Source organism: Paramisgurnus dabryanus, chromosome 11 (genome assembly GCF_030506205.2).
Source record: "Paramisgurnus dabryanus chromosome 11, PD_genome_1.1, whole genome shotgun sequence".
NCBI classification, from domain to species: domain Eukaryota; kingdom Metazoa; phylum Chordata; class Actinopteri; order Cypriniformes; family Cobitidae; genus Paramisgurnus; species Paramisgurnus dabryanus.
Window position 1 is genome coordinate 23,821,521 of NC_133347.1, and position 22,946 is coordinate 23,844,466.

Below are 22,946 nucleotides of genomic sequence, written 5' to 3' on the forward strand. Positions count from 1 at the left end.
CGCAGCAACACATCCGCCACATAATAAAACTGTAGACAGACAGACAGACAGAGATTCCTGCCTTTATTAAAGAGAAAAATATGTTCAGCCCCTCCTTCGGAAACTTCGAATATTCGATTTGATTTCTACTAGAGCTTCAAAGCTCAAAAAATGGTATTCGGAACAGCCCTACCTTTTCATGAGTTTTAGTTTGTGTATGCCATTAATTACCCTTAATAATGTATAACAATGCATTTTCCATAACTATGGAATATATGATTTAGCTGTGTACAGGATTTTCAGTGCGTTGTTTTTATAACATTATGTGTATTTCTTATCTGTTGCGGAATGGAAAGCAAGCCCAATCTACGTTTTGAGGCTGGAGAGCTGGTGCTTAGGCCGTCTAAGCAGGCAGCCGCTGTGGAGAAAGGTTACCTTTTTCAAGTGGCTGAGGGGATGCCCTTTGTTCCAAAGAAACCTGAGGTTGTGCTGGGGGTAAACAGATTTGATCCTTTGCACATTTAAGGTATGTTTGGATCTCATTGAATTGTTTTGTTTTCTGATGATAGGTGGCCAAAAAACTGGCTGGAGCTGCAGCTGGGACCGCAGCTTGGGTCAGCAATGTGGGCAACGAGCACGGACAGGTCCTCATGTCTGTGCTCACCTCACATGAGGGTCAGGGACTGCTGCCCATGACCACGGGCCTGGTGAGGAGGTATGAGATGGCTGGAGTCGCTCCCCCCACGCTCCTGTATGTAGACAGAGACTGCTGCTCTTCTGCGGGAACATCCAGAGCAGCTGCCATGTTCAGCGAATGGAGTGATCTGGTGGTTCGCCTTGATGTGTGGCACTTCATGCGACGCTTCGCTGCAGGTCTGCACACTGACAGCCACTCACTCTACGGATTGTTCATGGCAAAGCTCTCTGCCTGCATTTTCGTCTGGGAGATGAAGATGTGTCCCTGCTGAGGGAGGCGGAAAGGAGGGAGCTGGAACAACAACACGGTATCAAAGGCCTCACTGAAGAGCAGCTGACCGGCAGGCTCACCTCCAGACAGCTGGCGCAGCACTGTCACCGCTGCACACGTGGGGTTGAGGAGACAGGGCAGCTAATCGGGCAGATGCTGGAAGCCTTTAAGGACGCCAGGGAAACCCTTTGTGGATCAGGAGAGGATGAACGTCATTTGGGACACTCAAAGGCGCCATCTTCCCTGCATCCAGGACCCTCCTGAAGTGCAGCTGTACACTCAGACAGGAAGTGTTACAAAGGGAGGACTCCCACTTCCTGTGTACCGCTGTGCTCGGGGTTCTACTTCCCTGGAGTCCTTTCATAACCATCTCAATCGCTTCATACCCGGTAAGAGCACACACATACACCTCAAGGTGTTTTTTTGTGATTTTGTTTATTTCATGTCATTTGTTAATGTTTTATTCAGGAACGAGCGCTAACCTGGAAAATTTCCAGGCCTATCTGCTCAAGGGTTTGGAGCGGTGGAACGAGGACCGTGCTGCTGCTGCCGTCACACGTGATGTTCCCTTGTCGCTGCGCTGCTACATTGGCTCATTACAGCACAGCCTCAATGAGCTCAGCCCCAGCGTCTTCTTGGCTGTATTCTTGTGGAAGACTACTCTAGGCCAGGACAGTACACAGGTATGTGTCTATAATGCCATGCTTTGTTGTTGTGTTTTTTTTGTGTGTAATGCACACACTTCTGTTTTACAACCTTGTTTTAATTTTTTTTGTCAGGCAAGCTCATCGGGGTGGAGTACCTGTGCTCGCAGCAGTCCTGGGAGTTCAGGGAGAACTTTGGGCGGGACCCAGACGTCTCTGACGGAATCCCAGCGGACTTGGGAGAGATAGGAGATGAGGGATTTGGGGATGAGGCAGAAGAGCAGGGCCACACCATCTCCCCTCTTTCTTTTCTCTCGACCAAGGAAGCTATAAGCTTGTCTCGGGATTTACCATCACCCTCTCAGCCCTCCCAGGAGTTCCAGGAAGATGTTTGTATTGTATGTATGCATACCAGCATCCTTTGCCACGCCATCACTTGGAGGACATTTTCATCCATACTAACTCATCTTCTTTCTAATTGTAAGTTGTGCAGAGGACCAGACGATACTCCCGGTTATGACAGAGTGGTGGACCTGGCCAGATACCTTGTCGAGCTGAGGGAAAGGCCTTGTCTCTCGGACAGGGAAGCCGCTGCCATTATTCGGCTGTGGGACAGACTGCCGGATTGTGACAAAAAGGGTGTCACCTATTCTCCCAGGCATAAGGACAGGCTTTTACAGGGCAGGTTCAAGGCCACTCACTACAAAACATTTAAGCTGTAAAAATAGGATTGACTATGTTTTTTTATGCTTTATAAACTCTTATTTTATTTTACAGGTGTGTGCTGGGGCAGGGTTCGGGTCCTGCGCAGTGGCCAAAGATTAGTCGGCTGGTAGAGACAGTATGCCTTAACCTCTGCTTCATACATCCAGCAGGAAGGGTGTTGTGCGGTTCTTCAGTGAACCGCTGGGGTGCTGTTCTTTACGATTATCAGGCCATACGGAGATTAGTGGGGACCTGCACTGCACTCAAGGGATGGACAAGAATTCAATTATTTGAGGTCAATCAACAGCCGCTTTCTGTCTGGTAAGCAGTTTCAGTGAAAGAGCTATACAAGTAATTTTACAATTCTCAGATTATGTTCATCCTATTGATTGTGTCATTTCAAACAGGTTCAAAAAATACAAGCAGAATCTGGAGTCAGATGTGCTGGCTGTGGGTTTGTCCTTGCCTCATATCACCATGGTGTCTCATACATGGCTACCTCTAGCTAGGCAGATGACATCTGAGCCCTCTGCACCTGGGTCATCACTTGAACCTTTCCCCTACGTTGACAACCCTGATCTGTCAGGTCAGGCCACACGACATGGGCAGCGACCTCCTCCCCCTCCCACTCTCCCTCCTTCACCGGCAGCATCCCTCTCTGCACCACCGGCAGCATCCCTCTCTGCACCACCGACAGCCTCTCTCTCTGCACCACCGGCTGCTGCACTCTCTGACCCGGCAGAACCACTCTGTGGAGGAAGAGGAAGGCAGCAGAGTCTTTGGCTCAAAGCCAAGGGCTGCCCCGTCCCCCGCAACCTGTGCATAAAGACTACAGGTGCACGCGATGTCGGCAGCCCAGAAAAAACAGTTTGGGCACACCAGGGTGGGCAGTTTTTACTTCTGTGCCACAGAATTAACAGCAGGAAAATAAACTTCTGCTGAACTACTTGAAAAGAAACATAATAAAATTAACAAAGATTACTAAAAGATTGAGATGAAGAATACCAAAAAATATAGTAGCAATTATTTAGGGGGAGCAAGAGCGCACTGCTACGCCAGCCAAAGTTCCACAGTCTTGCCTTCATAACTGCTGCAAAAGGATTTGCCGCCATACCGTGAGTGATTTGGGCTGCTGACACAGAGAGCAAGTCAAAGGTTTGCATATCTTTGGCCTTTTCTGAAGCAGGCCCTGTGCAATAGCTTCCTCTTTCTTCTTTTTCCTTCAGGCAGTTGTCCGAGGCATGTCAGGAACATTGTCTGCGGCTGCAACCCTCTTCTGCTCAGAAAGCCATTGAGATGATGTCTTTCCAGAAGCTGCCATAGCACAGAAACTTTTTCCCCTAAAAAAACTGTGTCCAAACTCCAGTCTCCTTGGCTTTCCGCACCATCTGCACGGATATCCCTTTGGATATGCTCACCCTGCAATGGCTTTGTTGTGCATTAGGGCTTTTTTGTCCTTTAGTCTTTTATGACCTTTTTTCAGCCCTCTTTTTTCTTCTCCAGGCTGTGGCCCTGGGTACCCGTTTAATTGCTGCAGCAGTTACAGCTGATGGAGGAGGGAGCACAGCCAGTGATGCACAGCTAGGAACTGTATAAGGCAAAAATACAAACGTGACCTCCTCCCCCTGCAACAGCACCCACTCTCCCTCCTTAACCGGCAGCATCCCTCTCTGCTCCACCGACAGCCTCTCTCTTTCTGCTCCACCGGCTGCTGCACTCTCTGACCCGGCAGCAGGGACATCATTGAGCAGAACCACTCTGTGGAGGAAGAGGAAGGCAGCAGAGTCTTTGGCTCAAAGCCAAGGGCTGCCCCGTCCCCCGCAACCTGTGCGGAAAAACTACAGGTCCACGCGATGTGGGCAGACCAGAAAAAAAGAGTTTGGACACACCAGGGTGGGCAGTTTTTACTTCTGTGCCACAGCAGAGGGAAGACCCTAGACCAGTGGTTGCTAGAGAAGAGGAGTGAGGGGAACCCCTGACTGTAAATAGTTTTTTTTTTTTTGGTTCTATTACAGTTTTTTAAGATTGAGAATTGTGTGTACAGTTTTGAAAAAAGGAGACTTCGTTTTGAAAACATGTGTAAAGCAATTGGTAAAAATTGTAATTAAAATGTTGTAAATAGTCCAAAATAATTGTTCTTTATGTTAGAATGTTTATCTGCTGTTATTAAAGCCATGTTCATTTGTCTTGAATGATTGTTCTTTATTTAAGAACACTTATTTGCCTTCATGGCAATCATGTTAATTGTCTTAATCATTTATTGTTTATTATTTATGTAGCTTTGATAATTATTCATTAGTATTCTTATGTTCCTATTTTTTTTTATAAATGATTTACACTTTTTTTTAAATAAACTTGATTATAAAGAACTAAGTTGAATGTATTTAATAGCAATTCTACCTCTAAATACAACTCACAGTCTGTTTCTTTATTAAATAGTTCACACTAGAAACAAAATATAAAAAGTATAAAATATATAACTGAACAAATTACTAAACACAAAAATATTATAAATAAAACTGAAAAAATCACAGCAGAAACAGGATGAAAGAAAATATTTATTAAGCAGTTCACAATAGACAAAAATATACAAAATACCAAGAAAAACAGTAGGCTAAATACAAATATTTAAAAAACAAAAAGGTTATCTGAGCCCTCTGCACCTGGGTCACCCAAAAAAAATTAACAGCAGGAAAATAATCCTCTGCTGAACTACTTGAAAAGACACATAATAAAATTAACAAAGATTACTAAAAGATTGAGATATAGAATACCAAAAAATATGGGAGCAATTATTTAGGGGGAGCAAGAGCGCACTGCTCTGCCAGCCAAAGTTCCACAGTCTTGTCCTCATAACTGCTGCAAAAGGATTTGCTGCCGTACCGTGAGTGACCATAATCTTTAGTTTTGGGCTGCTGACACAGAGAGTAAGTCAACGGTTTGCATTTCTTTGGCCTTTTCTGAAGCAGGCCCTGTGCAATAGCTTCCTCTTTCTTCTTTTTCCTCCAGGCAGTTGTCCGAGGCATGTCAGGAACATTGTCTGCGGCTGCAACCCTCTTCTGCTCAGAAAGCCATTGAGATGATGTCTTTCCAGCAGCTGCCATAGCACAGAAACTTTTCCCCTAAAAAAACTGTCCAAACTCCAGTCTCCTTGGCTTTCCGCACCATCTGCACAGATATCCCTTTGGATATGCTCACCATGCAATGGCTTTGTTGTGCATTAGGGCTTTATGACCTTTTTTCAGCCCTCTTTTTTCTTCTCCAGGCTGTGGCCCTGGGTACCCGTTTAATTGCTGCAGCAGTTACAGCTGATGGAGGAGGGAGCACAGCCAGTGATGCACAGGTAGGAACTGTATAAGGCAAAAATACACACACACACACACACACACACACATATATATAAGACATTTGTTGTTTGTTACATGAATTTATTATTTTACATTCTTTTATAGTTTAAAGATCTCACCTGATTCGCTGACATTTTTTTTGCACTGGAGGCCACTGCTGCGGGGAGAAGACCATCTAGTGGATAAGGATGCTTGGAGAGAAGACTTTCTTTCCAGTCTTAACAGGTGTTGTGCCGAATTCTGTGACCCATCGAATTCTGTGACCAGAGGTCGCTGTTTAGCAATTTTTCACGCGAGACCGCGCCGGGCGCCCGTGCACATTATCGTGAGCGCGGCAAGGGAGTTTCTAACGATATACGTGACCGCCCACTGAGCGATGACGTCATTTACCCTCGCTCGCTCTATATCGTATGAATGAAGCAGTCAGACTTCGTGAGATACGAACGCGCCGATTAAAATAACGCGAAATAGGTTCTAAAATTCCAGAACATCACAAATGTTTTTTTTTTTTACTTGGGGATGTTGCCATTTAATGTTACACACACAATCTGGTAGAGAGTAACAACAGCTTACCGAAATCTGTGACCTCTCTCTCTTTCATTCAGAATTGCAATAATGTTACCCAAATTTAGCAAGTAGAGGTAGCTGCAGGCTGGAGCAATGGGCGTGGCAAGAGGTCGGAAAGAAATGGGGCGTGCCACGAGGAATGGGGCGTGCCGTAAGGTCTTTTCAATTGAGACAGGGGTAGCTGCAGCTTGGAGCAATGGGCGTGGCAAGAGGTAGGGGCGTGGCAGGAGGTAGGGGCGTGGTAAGAGGTTTCTCATTGGTCAAAGGAGCTTCCTCCTGGCAACTGCGTTGGCCAATCAGCCGTAACCATAGTTATACGTCATTTCCTTTAGCTAAAAAGAAATCGTAATTTTCTTTAGATGGAAAGAAGAAGATGGATATAATACATGTGCGATATAATTTGATGGTCTCTTTGCTTGATGGCTTTTCAGCTTCGGGGATTATTTAATTGTTGTTGACAGATACATGTTACAGTGAGAAAAATTAATGACTGCATTTGCATCGAAGACATCCGAGTCGGAGATTTATGTCGATGTCCGTTCTGTGCTCTCAGTGTTGTTAGAATATCGCAAGATACAAAGCCATTTGCAAAGCCACAGACTTCGCGCGGTTCGCCATGAAGGGGGTCACTATGCGTTCTACTTAGATAGAGAGTTTGATGGCTTCTGTTCGAAGGAATGAGTTTTGAACACAAGAACACAAGCCTTTGATGACAACTTCAATTGACGTTTCAAAAAAATTATTGTAAAAATGACTGAATAAATGTTTTTTGGATAAAATGGTGTTTGTTTTGCTTAATTGATTAATGTCACTTAAAAGAAGTGTATTAAACCGTTTTTACTTCATTTAATAATTATATGGTTTGATCAAACACGTATATGCCTTTATACAGCCAAAACATTTGCTGTACCATTTTTATAAAAAATAACATTACTTTTAGAGACATTTTTATCTTTAAAATAATAATTTGTTTTTTAATGATTTTTTTATTGTATTATTTAGTTCAAATACAGACATTTCAAGTATAATGCAATAAAAAATTATGAATACAAAGCAATGTAAATACAGCTCAAAATGTGTAAATCGGAGAATAACAAGTATAAAATGAAAAATACAAATGAATACAAAAATAAAAGTTTATGAGTCAAAGTAGTTATAGATATTTTCAAAAACTTTTTGTTTTGTTATCTCATGTTTGAAAGGGTTTCAAAGTATACTGCTAGGTCTTATAAAAGGTAATATATGAGGGTTTCTTTTATTTGTGTATTATGCATATAAAACGTCGACAAAATAATTTAATTATATAAATGTTTTCCAGAAAAATATGGGTTTTGGAAACAAAGTAAAATGTCATGAGGTTCTAAATTCTAATACTGGGAATTTCTATTTTAGGAATATCTATTTTGAAGTCAGTCCAAAATGAAATAGAAAAAGGGCAATACAAAAATAAATGTTTAATATCTTAAATTGATGTTTTACAAAAAGTTTATTTGCATTTATCACAAACATTATAAATGTTTTTAATGATTAATCCTGAAAAAGTTGCGGTGGTGATGACGTCATGTAACCCGCGCCATACAGAAGGTGTCGAAGGTAACGTACTTTTGAATGAATTCTCAATATCAATATTGTTATTTTAACAGTGAAAGAAATGTATTTTGTATAGTGTTATATATGCAGCTAAATGTTGTGCTATATGAAGAGTTGTCATTAGGGGGCAACAGTGTTCTATATTAGAGTGAGTTCTGTACTGAATAAAGCAGTAAAAGAGTGAATCAGCAAACAGCGTGTGAGTGTTGCTCTATGTGTTACGATAAAATTGTTTATATACATACATCAGCAAGCAACATAGTATATAGTGATTAAGTTTATGGCTCGCTTTTATGCGGATCAGGAAGGTTTTCGCGTCCAATTGAAACAAGTAGAGGTAGCTGCAGGCTGGAGCAATGGGCGTGGCAAGAGGTCGGAAAGAAATGGGGCGTGCCACGAGGAATGGGGCGTGCCGTAAGGTCTTTTCAATTGGACGCGAAAACCTTCCTGATCCGCATAAAAGCGAGCCATAAACTTAATCACTATATACTATGTTGCTTGCTGATGTATGTATATAAACAATTTTATCGTAACACATAGAGCAACACTCACACGCTGTTTGCTGATTCACTCACTTCTTTTACTGCTTTATTCAGTACAGAACTCACTCTAATATAGAACACTGTTGCCCCCTAATGACAACTCTTCATATAGCACAACATTTAGCTGCATATATAACACTATACAAAATACATTTCTTTCACTGTTAAAATAACAATATTGATATTGAGAATTCATTCAAAAGTACGTTACCTTCGACACCTTCTGTATGGCGTGGGTTACATGACGTCATCACCACCGCAACTTTTTCAGGATCAATCATTAAAAACATTTATAATGTTTGTGATAAATGCACTTTTTGTAAAACATCAATTATAGATATTAAACATTTATTTTTGTATTGCCCTTTTTCTATTTCATTTTGGACTGACTTCAAAATAGATATTCCTAAAATAGAAATTCCCAGTATTAGAATTTAGAACCTCATGACATTTTACTTTGTTTCCAAAACCCATATTTTTCTGGAAAAAATGTATATAATTAAATTATTTTGTCGACGTTTTATATGCATAATACACAAATAAAAGAAACCCTCATATATTACCTTTTATAAGACCTAGCAGTATACTTTGAAACCCTTTCAAACATGAGATAACAAAACAAAAAGTTTTTGAAAATATCTATAACTACTTTGACTCATAAACTTTTATTTTTGTATTCATTTGTATTTTTCATTTTATACTTGTTATTCTCCGATTTACACATTTTGAGCTGTATTTACATTGCTTTGTATTCATAATTTTTTATTGCATTATACTTGAAATGTCTGTATTTGAACTAAATAATACAATTAAAAAATCATTAAAAAACAAATTATTATTTTAAAGATAAAAATGTCTCTAAAAGTAATGTTATTTTTTATAAAAATGGTACAGCAAATGTTTTGGCTGTATAAAGGCATATACGTGTTTGATCAAACCATATAATTATTAAATGAAGTAAAAACGGTTTAATACACTTCTTTTAAGTGACATTAATCAATTAAGCAAAACAAACACCATTTTATCCAAAAAACATTTATTCAGTCATTTTTACAATAATTTTTTTGAAACGTCAATTGAAGTTGTCATCAAAGGCTTGTGTTCTTGTGTTCAAAACTCATTCCTTCGAACAGAAGCCATTAAACTCTCTATCTAAATAGAACGCACAGTGACCCCCTTCATGGCGAACCGCGCGAAGTCTGTGGCTTTGCAAATGGCTTTGTATCTTGCGATATTCTAACAACACTGAGAGCACAGAACGGACATCGACATAAATCGCCGACTCGGATGTCTTCGATGCAAATGCAGTCATTAATTTTTCTCACTGTAACATGTATCTGTCAACAACAATTAAATAATCCCCGAAGCTGAAAAGACATCAAGCAAAGAGACCATCAAATTATATCGCACATGTATTATATCCATCTTCTTCTTTCCATCAAAAGAAAATTACGATTTCTTTTTAGCTAAAGGAAATGACGTATAACTATGGTTACGGCTGATTGGCCAACGCAGTTGCCAGGAGGAAGCTCCTTTGACCAATGAGAAACCTCTTACCACGCCCCTACCTCCTGCCACGCCCCTACCTCTTGCCACGCCCATTGCTCCATGGTGCAGCTACCCCTGTCTCTCTGGACTCGCAATGTTGTGTTGTCCAGGTCCATTGAAAGCCTCTGGCAGAATTTATTCCGTAGTTCCTGCTCTCTTTTTGAGAGCACAGGAGGTCATCCTTGCTTTTTTGGCATCTTTCCTCACTAAAGCTGGTCAACAGGTGGGCCACAGGTGCCCAGGTAGTCGCAGGGAGGCCAACAGAGAAGATTGGCCAGGATAGCGGTGTGAAACATTTCTGTCTGTGAAACATTTTAGCTAACAGCCAATGAAACGATAGCGGTGTGAAACATTTTAGCTAACAGCCAATGAAACGATAGCAGTGTGAAACAATTTTCCTAACAGCCAATGAAACGATAGCGGTGTGAAACATTTTAGCTAACAGCCAATGAAACGATAGCAGTGTGAAACAATTCTGTGAAACATTTTTTCTTTCGAATCGCTCTCGCGAAACTTTGATGTCACACGCCGATCGGGTGCTAATCGTTGCATAACCCCCGAACACATCAATCCCTTGAAACAATTTATCACTTTACAAGAGATTTAAAATTATATGTTATTTGGGAGATTCTAAGTAAATCTCAACGATTTATTTTTAAAGGTTGTACCAGAGAAGCATTACCGATGTTTGACATCCTCTGACTGTACATGATGCTGCCTAAAACATTGATTACTTTTGGCTCAGTTTAGATCCTACTTAAGGTTTAGCAGAACAAAGCCAAAGATGTAAGGTCAAGCGAACCATGATACAATCACAAAGAAATCATGATGATTATGATAAAAAAAAATGAAAAAATACAAGTCTGAAACAACATCTGCACATTAAGCGAGAATAATATTTATTGCACACAGAAATTTCAAATATTCATTTTTTTAGGTTTTCATAATTTTTCATTTTTTTCCATTTTTCATTTTTATAAACATAATCAGATCAGAACAAACTCAACATTTCAGAGTGCTTTTTCCTTTTCTCTCTCCTTTTCAAACACCTCCTTGGAACTTCAGTGTGCATGCCTACAATAATGAAATAATAAACAATAAATGTAACAAAAACCTGAATCTAACAAGTTGTGTGGCGTCACATAATTTTGCATGAATCAAAACCAAACATTAGGTGTGCATGTTCATGGGATAAAACATGCTTGCCTCTAGGAGCTTCTTTACTTCGTATCTGACAACTCCTTGGCTTGATGAGCCTGAAGAACCACTACTGCCTCTTCAACCTAAAGAGTTCAGATTATTGCATTATTATATCACTTTGGTTAATAAATAAATCCATGATCACGAGCAAAGATCCAGTGATAATTGTTCTGTTAAGTTGGCAAACCTTAGAGTGGAGGGATTCTGGAGACTCAAGCATGTGTAGTAGTTCAGAGTTGTCAATCTCCAGCAGCATACCCGTGATCTTCCCTGCTAGATTGGGATGCATAGCCTGTATAAGGGGGTACAGGCGTTCACCTGTAAAGGATGCACACAGTTAAGGCATATAAAGGACCTAATCAAAATGTCACATTTTCACTAATCCTCCATTCCCTTGATGTGTGTGTGTGTGTGTGTGTGTGTGTGTGTGTGTGTGTGTGTGTGCGGCCGGGTAATTATCACGTTGGGGGGACCAATTGTCCCCACAAAGATAGGAATACCAGTGTTTTTGTGACCTCATGGGGACATTTTGATGTCCCCATGAGGAAACAAGCTAATAAATCAAACAGAATGATGTTTCTTGAAAATCTAAGGTATCAGACAGTTTCCTGTGATGGTTGGGGTTAGGGAATGGGGCAGGTAAGGGGAATAGAATATACAGTTTGTACAGAATAAAATGCATTACGTCTATGGAATGTCCCCAAAAAACATGGAAACCAGAACGTGCGTGCGTGTGTGTGTGTGTGTGTGTGTGTGTGTGTGTGTGTGTGTGTGTGTGTGTGTGTGTGTGTGTAATACCCAGTAGCTGTTTCTGTTCTTTTAAGGGTGCAGCTGCCAGCATTGAGGCTGTAAGTGGATCTTGACCCCTCACGTGTACCGCAGGCTCTGTACTCTGTGCAACCTAAACAAAATAAACACATTTTACACTTATAGGTGTAGCAATTTACTTATTAGTTTTAAGATTGCAGTTTAAAGGCGCTCTTAGCGAATAATGTGCGACGTCACTTCCTGTTGATGTTTGAACTGTTTTCAAACAGACAGAGCGTAGCTAACTCCTCCCCCTCCCCCTCCCTTCCGTGCTTTCATGAACGTGCCCAACCCCCACCCCCAAATCCTTCTTGTCGTTTATTGGCTGGAATACTTTGTTTTGTTTTCTGAAGCTAGGTTTGGCCATTTGTTGATATTGCCGTTTGTGAAGCCTGGGCTGTCTACAGAGATTGCGTTTTTTTACAGTTTGATCAGCGGACAGGCAGCAAGCAGATAGTGAGGAGATGTTTCCGGTATGTAACAAAAAATGTTTTATGGTCTAAAATGCTTCAATTCGCTTAGAGCACCTTTAAAAGATGTAGCCCCACCCAGTGGCCATGAAAGCAGCTATATTGGTTGAGATGTTAAGTCAGACAGTTTTAAACTAACAAACCGTGTTTCATAATTTCTCTTAATACATTTTATTAATAAACGACGTGTTGAACCTTTAAACAACATTTGCATTTCAAATGACATTACGTTAAGAACGGCAAAGATCTAAATGTTTAAGTTTCAGTTTAACCACAAGGGGGCTAGATGCGATCACAAATGGCCTTTAAAACATTAAATAGCCATATAAAACCATTTCTAATTATGTTGGCTTGAAAAAGCCTACATACTGTTCTTCATTCTAAACTTATTAGTAGGAATGCTTATTGGGGAATGGTGTGCTATGACTTTTATAAGCAATCGGTGGATTGACTATGTTTTTTATGCTTTATAAACCCTTATTTTATTTTACGGGTGTGTGCTGGGGCAGGGCTCGGGTCCTGCGCAGTGGCCGAACATTAGTCGACTGGTAAAGACAGTATGCCTCAACCTCTGCTTCATACATCCAGCAGGAAGGGTGTTGTGTGGTTCTTCAGTGAACCGCTGGGGTGCTGTTCTTCACGATTATCAGGCCATACGGAGACTAGTGCGACCTGCCCTGCACTCAAGGGACGGACAAGAATTCAATTATTTGAGGTCAATCAACGGACGCTTTCTGTCTGGTAAGCAGTTTCCGTGAAAGAGCTATACAAGTAATTTTACAATTCTCAGATTATGTTCATCCTATTGATTGTGTCATTTCAAACAGGTTCAAAAAATACAAGCAGAATCTGGAGTCAGATGTGCTGGCTGTGGGTTTGTCCTTGCCTCATATCAGCATGGTGTCTCATACATGGCTACCTTTAGCTAGGCAGATGACATCTGAGCCCTCTGCACCTGGGTCACTTGAACCTTTCCCCTACGTTGACAACCCTGATCTGGCAGGTCAGGCCACACGACGTGGGCAGCGACCTCCTCCCCCTGAAACAGCACCCACTCTCCCTCCTTCACCGGCAGCATCCCTCTCCAAGTAGAGGTAGCTGCAGGCTGAAGCAATGGGCGTGGCAAGAGGTCGGAAAGAAATGGGGCGTGCCACGAGGAATGGGGCGTGCTGTAAGGTCTTTTCAATTGGACGCGAAAAGCTTCCTGATCCGCATAAAAGCAAGCCATAAACTTAATCACTATATATTATGTTGCTTGCTGATGTATGTATATAAACAATTTTATCGTAACACATAGAGCAACACTCACACGCTGTTTGCTGATTCACTTACTTCTTTTACTGCTTTATTCAGTACAGAACTCACTCTAATATAGAACACTGTTGCCCCCTAATGGCAACTCTTCATATAGCACAACATTTAGCTGCATATATAACACTATACAAAATACATTTCTTTTGCCGGGTCTACCACGGGGAAAAATTGAAATGACACGCAGCGGTGTAATGTTTAAGCCGAAAGTATACTCGGGACGTCCGCGTGCAGCCCAAAATTTGAGACCGCGCGGACAGTGCGCGTACAGTCCGCGTACGACAGCGCATGCGCGTGAAAATATTTAGACAGGACACTCCACTATAAACAATTATACAAAGGAAATAGACAGCATTTGCACACACACTATCGTTTTTCTTCTTTAACTTTTACTTCTTCCAAGAACAGAAAGCTGTGGAGCATGTTTGTTTGATTCCTGTTCTTTGTTGTCTTGTTGTTTGTTCTAAACTGTGTTTGCAATGGTGGATCAGTTGCTTTTCTTCACCTATCCTAATGTTTTAATGTACTCTAAATGTCACCAAATCAGTGCTGCCCTGACAGCCTGTTAGACTAATAATTTGAATAAGAAATCATTAGTATTGCGTATAGTGTCGAACGCGGCCATCCGCGTGTAGCCGCGGGGACTATACCCGGAAAGCTGCGCGGACGCGTGCGCGCGCGAGCCGGACGCGGACGCGGAAAAAAAGTATACCCGGGCCTTTACACGGTGTATGTCGGTGTGCCACGCTCTCCTCGAGACTCGATCGTAAGCCAACGCTGAAGCGGTCTCATATGAAGCAGCTCGGGCGGTGTCACAGCCGCAGCATGCTGTCATATGTCCAGGAGCTTCTGAAATTGTTTCAGAGGGACCGTGTACTTCCCTCGAATTAAACCGAGGCAAGTCAGAACTGACTAGGTGCGCGCTCTTATAAAACACGCCAATTAGTCGATCGAGTCTTATTTCCATACTGAGAAAAAGGATCCTCTGCACGGGGCAAAGTTGCTCTTTCCCAGTAACAATATTGATATTATTGAGAATTCATTCAAAAGTACGTTACCTTCGACACCGTCTGTATGGCGCGGGTTACCTGACGTCATCACCACCGCAACTTTTTCAGGATCAATCATTAAAAACATTCATAATGTTTGTGATAAATGCACTTTTTTTAGTAAAACATCAATTAAAGATATTAAACATTTATTTTTGTATTGCCCTTTTTCTATTTCATTTTGGACTGACTTCAAAATAGATATTCCTAAAATAGAAATTCCCAGAATTACAATTTACCTCATGACATTTTACTTTGTTTCCAAAACCCATATTTTTCTGGAAAAAAAATTATATAATTAAATTATTTTGTTGACGTTTTATATGCATAATACACAAATAAAAGAAACCCTCCTATATTACCTATATAACTACTTTGATTCATAAACTTTTATTTTTGTATTCATTTGTATTTTTCATTTTATACTTGTTATTCTCCGATTTACACATTTAGAGCTGTATTTACAATGCTTTGTATTCATCGTTTTTTATTGCATTACACTTGAAATTTCTGTATTTGAAATAAATAATAAAATAAAAAAAATCGTTAAAAAACAAATTATTATTTTAAAGATAAAAATGTCTCTAAAAGTAATGTTATTTTTATAAAAATGGTACAGCAAATGTTTTGGCTGTATAAAGGCGTGTTTGATCAAACACTCACCATATAATTATTAAATGAAGTAAAAACGGTTTAATAAACTTCTTTTAAGTGACATTAATCAGTTAAGCAAAACAAACACCATTTTATCCAAAAAACATTTATTTAGTCATTTTTACAATAATTTTTTTGAAACGTCAAATGAAGTTGTCATCAAAGGCTTGTGTTCTTGTGTTCAAAACTCATTCCTTCGAACAGAAGCCATCAAACTCTCTATCTAAATAGAACGTACAGTGACCCCCTTCATGGCGAACCGCGCGAAGTCTGTGGCTTTGCAAATGGCTTTTTTTATCTTGCGATATTCACAAGGTCTAACAACACTGAGAGCACAGAACGGACATCGACATAAATCGCCGACTCAGATGTCTTCGATGCAAATGCAGTCATTAATTTTCTCACTGTAACATGTATCTGTCAACAACAATTAAATAATCCCCGAAGCTGAAAAGACGTCAAGCAAAGAGACCGTCAAATTATATCGCACATGTATTATATCCATCTTCTTTCCATCAAAAGAAAATTACGATTTCTTTTTAGCTAAAAAAAATGACGTATAACTATGGTTACGGCTGATTGGCCAACGCAGTTGCCAGGAGGAAGCTCCTTTGACCAATGAGAAACCTCTTACCACGCCCCTACCTCCTGCCACGCCCCTACCTCTTGCCACGCCCATTGCTCCAAGCTGCAGCTACCCCTGTCTCTCCCTCTCTGCTCCACCGACAGCCTCTCTCTCTCTGCTCCACCGGCTGCTGCACTCTCTGACCCGGCAGCAGGGACATCATTGAGCAGAACCTCTCTGTGGAGGAAGAGGAAGGCAGCAGAGTCTTTGGCTCAAAGCCAATATATAAAATAAAACTGAAAAAATCACAGCAGAAACAGGATGAAAGAAAATATTTATTAAATAGTTCACAATAGAGACCATAATATACAAAATACCAAGAAAAACAGTAGGCTAAATACAAATATTTAAAAAAAACAAAAGATTATCTGAGCCCTCTGCACCTGGAGGCCGATGAGGTTTTTGAAATTTCAAGGATCTTTTTTCGTTTTTTTTTTGCCCTCTGGACTCGCAATGTTGTGTTTTCCAGGTCCATTGAAAGCCTCTGGCAGAATTTATTCCGTAGTTCCTGCTCTCTTTTTGAGAGCACAGGAGGTCATCCTTGCTTTTTTGGCATCTTTCTTCACTAAAGCTGGTCAACAGGTGGGCCACAGGTGCCCAGGGAGGCCAACAGAGAAGATTGGCCAGGATAGCGGTGTGAAACATTTCTGTCTGTGAAACATTTTAGCTAACAGCCAATGAAACGATAGCAGTGTGAAACAATTTTCCTAACAGCCAATGAAACGATAGCGGTGTGAAACATTTTAGCTAACAGCCAATGAAACGATAGCAGTTTGAAACAATTCTGTGAAACATTTTTTCTTTCGAATCGCTCTCGCGAAACTTTGATGTCACACGCCGATCGGGTGCTAATCGTTGCATAACCCCGAACACATTCAATCCCTTGAAACAATTTATCACTTTACAAGAGATTTAAAATGATATGTTATTTGGGAGATTCTAAGTAAATCTCAACGATTTATTTTTAAAGGTTGTACCAGAGAAGCATTACCAATGTTTGACATCCTCTGACTGTACATAATGCTGCCTAAAACATTGATTACTTTTGGCTCAGTTTAGATCCTACTTAAGGTTTAGCAGAACAAAGCCAAAGATGTAAGGTCAAGCGAACCATGATACAATCACAAAGAAATCATGATGATTATGATAAAAAAAATGAAAAAATACAAGTCTGAAACAACATTTGCACATTAGGTGAGCATAATGTTTATTGCACACAGAAATTTCAAATATTCATTTTTTTAGGTTTTCATAATTTTTCATTTTTTTCATTTTTATAAACATTTACATTTAATCATTTAGCAGATGCTTTTGTCCAAAGCGACTTACAAGTGAGGTAAACAATAGAAGCAATTATGGCAACATAAGAACAGCAATACATAAGCGCACTGGAAATAGTCTCATCAAGTCCAACACAATATACATAGCCAAGGGTATGTTAGTAATTTTTTTTTTTTTTAAACAAAATCAGATCAGAACAAACTCAACATTATAGAGTGCTTTTTCCTTTTCTCTCTCCTTTTCAAACACCTCCTTGGAACTTCAGTGTGCATGCCTACAATAATGAAATAATAAACAATAAATGTAACAAAAACCTGAATCTAACAAGTTGTGTGGCGTCACATAATTTTGCATGAATCAAAACCAAACATTAGGTGTGCATGTTCATGGGATAAAACATCCTTGCCTCTAGGAGCTTCTTTACTTCGTATCTGACAACTCCTTGGCTTGATGAGCCTGAAGAACCACTACTGCCTCTTCAACCTAAAGAGTTCAGATTATTGCATTATTATATCACTTTGGTTAATAAATAAATCCATGATCACGAGCAAAGATCCAGTGATAATTGTTGTGTTGGCAAACCTTAGAGTTGAGGGATTCTGGAGACTCAAGCATGTGTAGTAGTTCAGAGTTGTCAATCTCCAGCAGCATACCCGTGATCTTCCCTGCTAGATTGGGATGCATAGCCTGTATAAGGGGGTACAGGCGTTCACCTGTAAAGGATGCACACAGTTAAGGCATATAAAGGACCTAAACAAAATGTCACATTTTCACTAATCCTCCATTCCCTTGGTGTGTGTGTCTGTGTAATACCCAGTAGCTGTTTCTGTTCTTTTAAGGGTGCAGCTGCCAGCATTGAGGCTGTAAGTGGATCTTGACCCCTCACGTGTACCGCAGGCTCTGTACTCTGTGCAACCTAAACAAAATAAACACATTTTACACTTACAGGTGTAGCAATTTACTTATTAGTTTTAAGATTGCAGTTTAAAAGATGTAGCCCCACCCAGTGGCCATGAATGCATCTATATTGGTTGAGGTGTAAAAAAGTCAGACAGTTTTAAACTAACAAACCGTGTTTCATAATTTCTCTTAATACACTTTATTAATAAACAACCTGTTGAACCTTTAAACAACATTTGCATTTCAAATGACATTACGTTGAGAGCGGCAAAGATCTAAATGTTTAAGTTTCAGTTTAACCACAAGGGGGCTAGATGTGATCACAAATGGCCTTTAAAACATTAAATAGCCATATAAAACCATTTCTAATTATGTTGGCTTGGAAAAGCCTACATACTGTTCTTCATTCTAAACTTATTAGTAGGAATGCTTATTGGGGAATGGTGTGCTATGACTTTTATAAGCAGGATTTCCGAAAGGATGCCAATTTTCTCCCTAGCAACCAAATGTAGTACCCTAGCAACCGAATAAAGCCTTTTATCTCTGCATCAGAACATCGTAGAGACACAGGGGTTGGACCGTTTGACTCGTGACTTGGAGAGGGAAAAAAAGCTTTAAGTAGTAAGTAAAAAAATTGCACAATTTAAGCTGTAAAATACGATTTACTATTTTTTTATGCTTTATAAACCCCTATTTTATTTTATTTTACAGGTGTGTGCTGGGGCAGGACTCGGGTCCTGCGCAGTGGCCTAATATTAGTCGACTGGTAGAGACAGTATGTCTGCAGCTCTGCTTCATTTATCCAGCGGGAAGGGTGATGTGCGATTCTTCACCAGAGGCTCGCATGATAAGATGCTGCGAGGCCATCAATTTTAAGTTTGCAAAAACCATATCTACAATGACAAGAAATGACAGCACAGCATTAAACAAGTACTGCATTAAGCCAGCATACAGGTTAAACTACATGTTAGTTGCCATATTAACAGGAATATCAGACATATGATTAATGATATACTAGTACTACACATATTCAATATTAAAACATTAACGTCAACAAATTAGGTAAATAATGACCCCAGGGTTAATCCCCTATGCATTGGCAGCCATTAAACAAACAGGCTTATTGTTAATGCATATAAAACATACACTTAAACTTCATATTTTGATTTCACTTGGTGATATTATAATCTTAAGGGTCTAAAGATACTAACTGTGTGGTCTTTTCATAATTTAATTTTGCTTTCAGATATCGTAACATGTTGTAATTAAACTGTAGCATCCTAGCTACACCCCATTCATTTAAATGTAAACAGCATCCAGTTAACATTACATTACATGCTAGCGATCTCTCAAAATGTATTTAGTCCCCCGTAGATGTAGTTACTACAGTTCGAAATCGAAAATCGACGTTGACGTCAACACTTATCGATAATGCTATTCTTCTAACTCTTCTTCTTCTTTTGGTTTAATGGCTGCTCACTCCTTGGGAGTATTACTGCCACCTACTGTATATCTTGCGCATACAGTAGGCGAGGCGAGTAGTATATCCGAATACATAGTATTCCAAAAACAGTATGCGAAAAGTACCCGGATGACCTACTACTTCTGGTTAGATTTTGCAGTGTGCATTCGATTGACACTTCACTATCCCATGATGCCCCAGGAGAGGAGTTATCCAATGAAGAAGACGACGCGTAGGCTGAATTCGTGCTGGAATGACATGACGTGATGACGACGTATGTCACGTGATGTAGCAACATGGCGGATGTAGAACATCCGAATCTCATTCATACTACCAGGATTCATACTATAAAGTACCTACCGTTTTAACGGTAAGTAAGTAGGTACTTCATCTCATTCAGTACCTACTGTACAGTATGCGGTTTCGGACGCAGCCTATTTATTTCTATTTTATTTTTACCAGCTGCTGATAGGTCCAAACTTAGAACTAACGAGCTGCTTATTGGTCCAAATGTAGGACAAACGTAGAACTAACGAGCTGCTGATTGGCCCAAACGTAGAACAAACATAGAACTAACGAGCTGCTGATAGGCCCAAAAAACTTTCCTTGTGTCTTAGCTCCACCCTCCTAAATTATATATTTACTCTCTTTATAAAGTTTATTCTCTGTTATCAAATAATCAAGTGCATTAAAAACTTCAATATTAACAGGAATATCACACATATGATTAATGATATACTAGTACTACACATATTCACTATTAAAACATTAACGTCAACAAATTAGGTAAATAATGACCCCAGGGTTAATCCCCTATGCATTGGCAGCCATTAAACAAACAGGCTTATTGTTAATGCATAAACATACACTTAAACTTCATATTTTGATTTCACTTGGTGATATTATAATCTTAAGGGTCTAAATATAATAACAGTGTGGTATTTTTATAATTTAATTTTGTTTTCAGCTATCGTAACGTGTTGTAATCAAACTGTAGCATCCTACAGTCCCATTCGGTTCAATGTAAACAGCATCCAGTTTACGTTACATTAAGTAAACTCTCAAAATGTGTTTAATCTTTTATCAAACTACCTGGGGCCGGATTCATGAAAACATTCTTAAGACAAAAAATAAGAAAGTTCTTAAGATAAATTATAAGAAGTGCGTAAGAATGTTCCTAAGTGCAATTCTCAAACATTTCTTAAGAAGTTCTCAATTTTTTTCTTAAGAATATCTTAAATTTGTGTCTTAAGAATAAAATGACAAGCTTTTAAATGAATTAATGAGGTAACAATACACTTATCCATTAATCTTTTGACTACCTTCCTTGCGATCATTAACGCGATACAAACGAGTGATGCATTAAGACTACTACAGGATGTTATTCACTGTTGTAACAGAGGCCAGCTACTATTAAGGCGGTGCGAGAATATAATTCCATAATGTCCCAATCGGTCCGTCATGCGGGTCGAGCGCTTTGGGTGTGCGCACTTCACTCTCCAAGCCCACGGCTTTCGCTTTCGTCTCCCGCGACCCGCGCTCACGCGTCAAGAGACGGACGCGGAGGGTGAGGCGTGCCCGTGGTTTCGGAGCCCTCGACTCACATGACGGAGCGATTGGCGGTTCGCCTCCCGCTTAGTGCGACTTTTAGCTGTAATTTCACAATGAATGTAGGCTATTACGGTGGAAGTTAAATGTTTGGTAATATTAATAACACTAATACTTATTTGTGTTTCATGACATATTACAGAGTAAGCTATTAAACTTCATTATATGAGTGTGGAATTCCTCTTTAAACTAATATATGTGAAGTAAACTGATTAAATTGCCATTTCAGACTACAAAATACAACATGTCACATTTAAAACAATCACATTAACTTATAAAACATCTTACATTTTGAGATTTAAGACTACTGTAAGGTTATCCTAAGTTTAAGATGTTATTTAAGACAGTTGATTTTTCGAGAATTGGAATTCTTCTTAAGTTTTTTCTTAAGAACATACTTAAGGTAAAAAATAAGAACTTTCTTAAGAAGCTTTTTTGAGAATACAAAATATTCTTAACGTTTTTCTTAAGCTTGAATTTAAGATAAAAATGGCAGTTAAGAAGATTTTTCTTCTTAAGAATGTTTTGTGAATCCGGCCCCTGGTTATCTTCCTTAGAACCCGTAAATGTAGTTACTACAGTTTGAAATCGAAAATCGACGTTGACGTTCACCACTTAACATAACCTGCTAATGCCGTATATTTAAATATCAAAACCAGCGCTTGACGGGAAGACGTAATAATACATCGACAAATAAAAAAACATCGAGTTATATCAGTACATTCAAAATATTATATTTATTTTATTTCTACCAGCTGCTGATTGGTCCAAACGTAGGACAAACGTAGAACTAACGAGCTGCTGATTGGCCCAAACGTAGAACTAACGAGATGCTGATTGGCCCAAACGTAGAACTAACGAGCTGCTGATTGGCCCAAACGTAGGACAAACGTAGAACTAACGAGATGCTGATTGGCTCAAACGTAGAACTAACGAGACGCTGATTAGCCCAAAAAACTTTACTCGCGTCTTAGCTCCACCATCCTAAATTATAATTTCCTTACTCTCTTTATAAAGTGTATTCTCTGTTATCAAATTATCAAGTGCATTAAAAACTCCAAATATTTAATAAAATAAAGTTAATACATACATCAGTTAGAGTCCATATCATTACTAAATTAAAATAAGATTTTCTTAAAAGTGCTGTCAAATTAATGTGTGTGTATACCACTGATAATTTAAATAGATCGGTGGTTTATACATAAATATTAAATATACAGTCTGAAACAAGTCTACATTTACTATAATTTAATGATAAATAGCAAGATTTATGGATGTTTAATTGCGTGACGTCGTGAATGGGGAGATTTATAGGATTTTATTTCGTCAGGTTTAGTTGATAAAACCCTTCCGAATACATTTGTATCACCTCGCTCATGCCTCCTCAGAAAGTCTTCTAACTCCTCGTTCCTCGCGGGGCAATTAAAGAATTGCGATGTCCTGCATGATGGCGGAGCTCGATCGGTGTCCCGGTCGTAGGAGCGAGGAAGCATATTGAAAAGCACCCCATTGCTGAAACGATAGCGCAAGGAAAGGCTTGGTGCTCTTGCGATCACACGCTTTCTGAAACGATAGCAGTGTGAAACAATTCTGTGAAACATTTTTTCTTTCGAATTGCTCTCGCGAAACTTTGATGTCACACGCCGATCGGGTGCTAATCGTTGCATAACCCCCGAACACATCCAATCCC

General features: G+C 39.7%; 3 protein-coding genes across 3 annotated transcripts in view; 1 reads left to right on the top strand and 2 right to left on the bottom strand.

The window, feature by feature from the left end:
* Positions 1-10,875: 10,875 nt before the first annotated feature.
* LOC135729701 (embryonic polyadenylate-binding protein B-like) lies at positions 10,876-12,057 on the bottom strand. Its single transcript, XM_065247526.1, has 4 exons — positions 11,888-12,057; positions 11,277-11,407; positions 11,096-11,172; positions 10,876-10,963 (listed from the first exon to the last, which is right to left on the bottom strand). Exons 1-3 carry the CDS (start codon positions 11,928-11,930, stop codon positions 11,110-11,112), a joined length of 237 nt encoding a protein of 78 aa, XP_065103598.1. The 5' UTR covers positions 11,931-12,057; the 3' UTR covers positions 10,876-10,963; positions 11,096-11,109.
* A 51-nt stretch (positions 12,058-12,108) lies between these two features.
* The window catches only part of nudt18 (nudix (nucleoside diphosphate linked moiety X)-type motif 18), a 173,797-nt gene continuing 162,959 nt past the window's right edge, over positions 12,109-22,946 (top strand). Inside the window, exon 1 of the mRNA XM_065247522.2 lies at positions 12,109-12,369. Within this exon, the coding sequence (XP_065103594.1) occupies positions 12,361-12,369 (9 nt within the window). The 5' untranslated portion in view covers positions 12,109-12,360. The remainder of the gene's footprint in view (positions 12,370-22,946) is intronic.
* On the bottom strand, positions 17,140-22,708 carry LOC135729700 (polyadenylate-binding protein 1-A-like). Its single transcript, XM_065247525.2, has 5 exons — positions 22,626-22,708; positions 18,100-18,202; positions 17,869-17,999; positions 17,693-17,769; positions 17,140-17,560 (listed from the first exon to the last, which is right to left on the bottom strand). Exons 1-4 carry the CDS (start codon positions 22,632-22,634, stop codon positions 17,707-17,709), a joined length of 306 nt encoding a protein of 101 aa, XP_065103597.1. The 5' UTR covers positions 22,635-22,708; the 3' UTR covers positions 17,140-17,560; positions 17,693-17,706.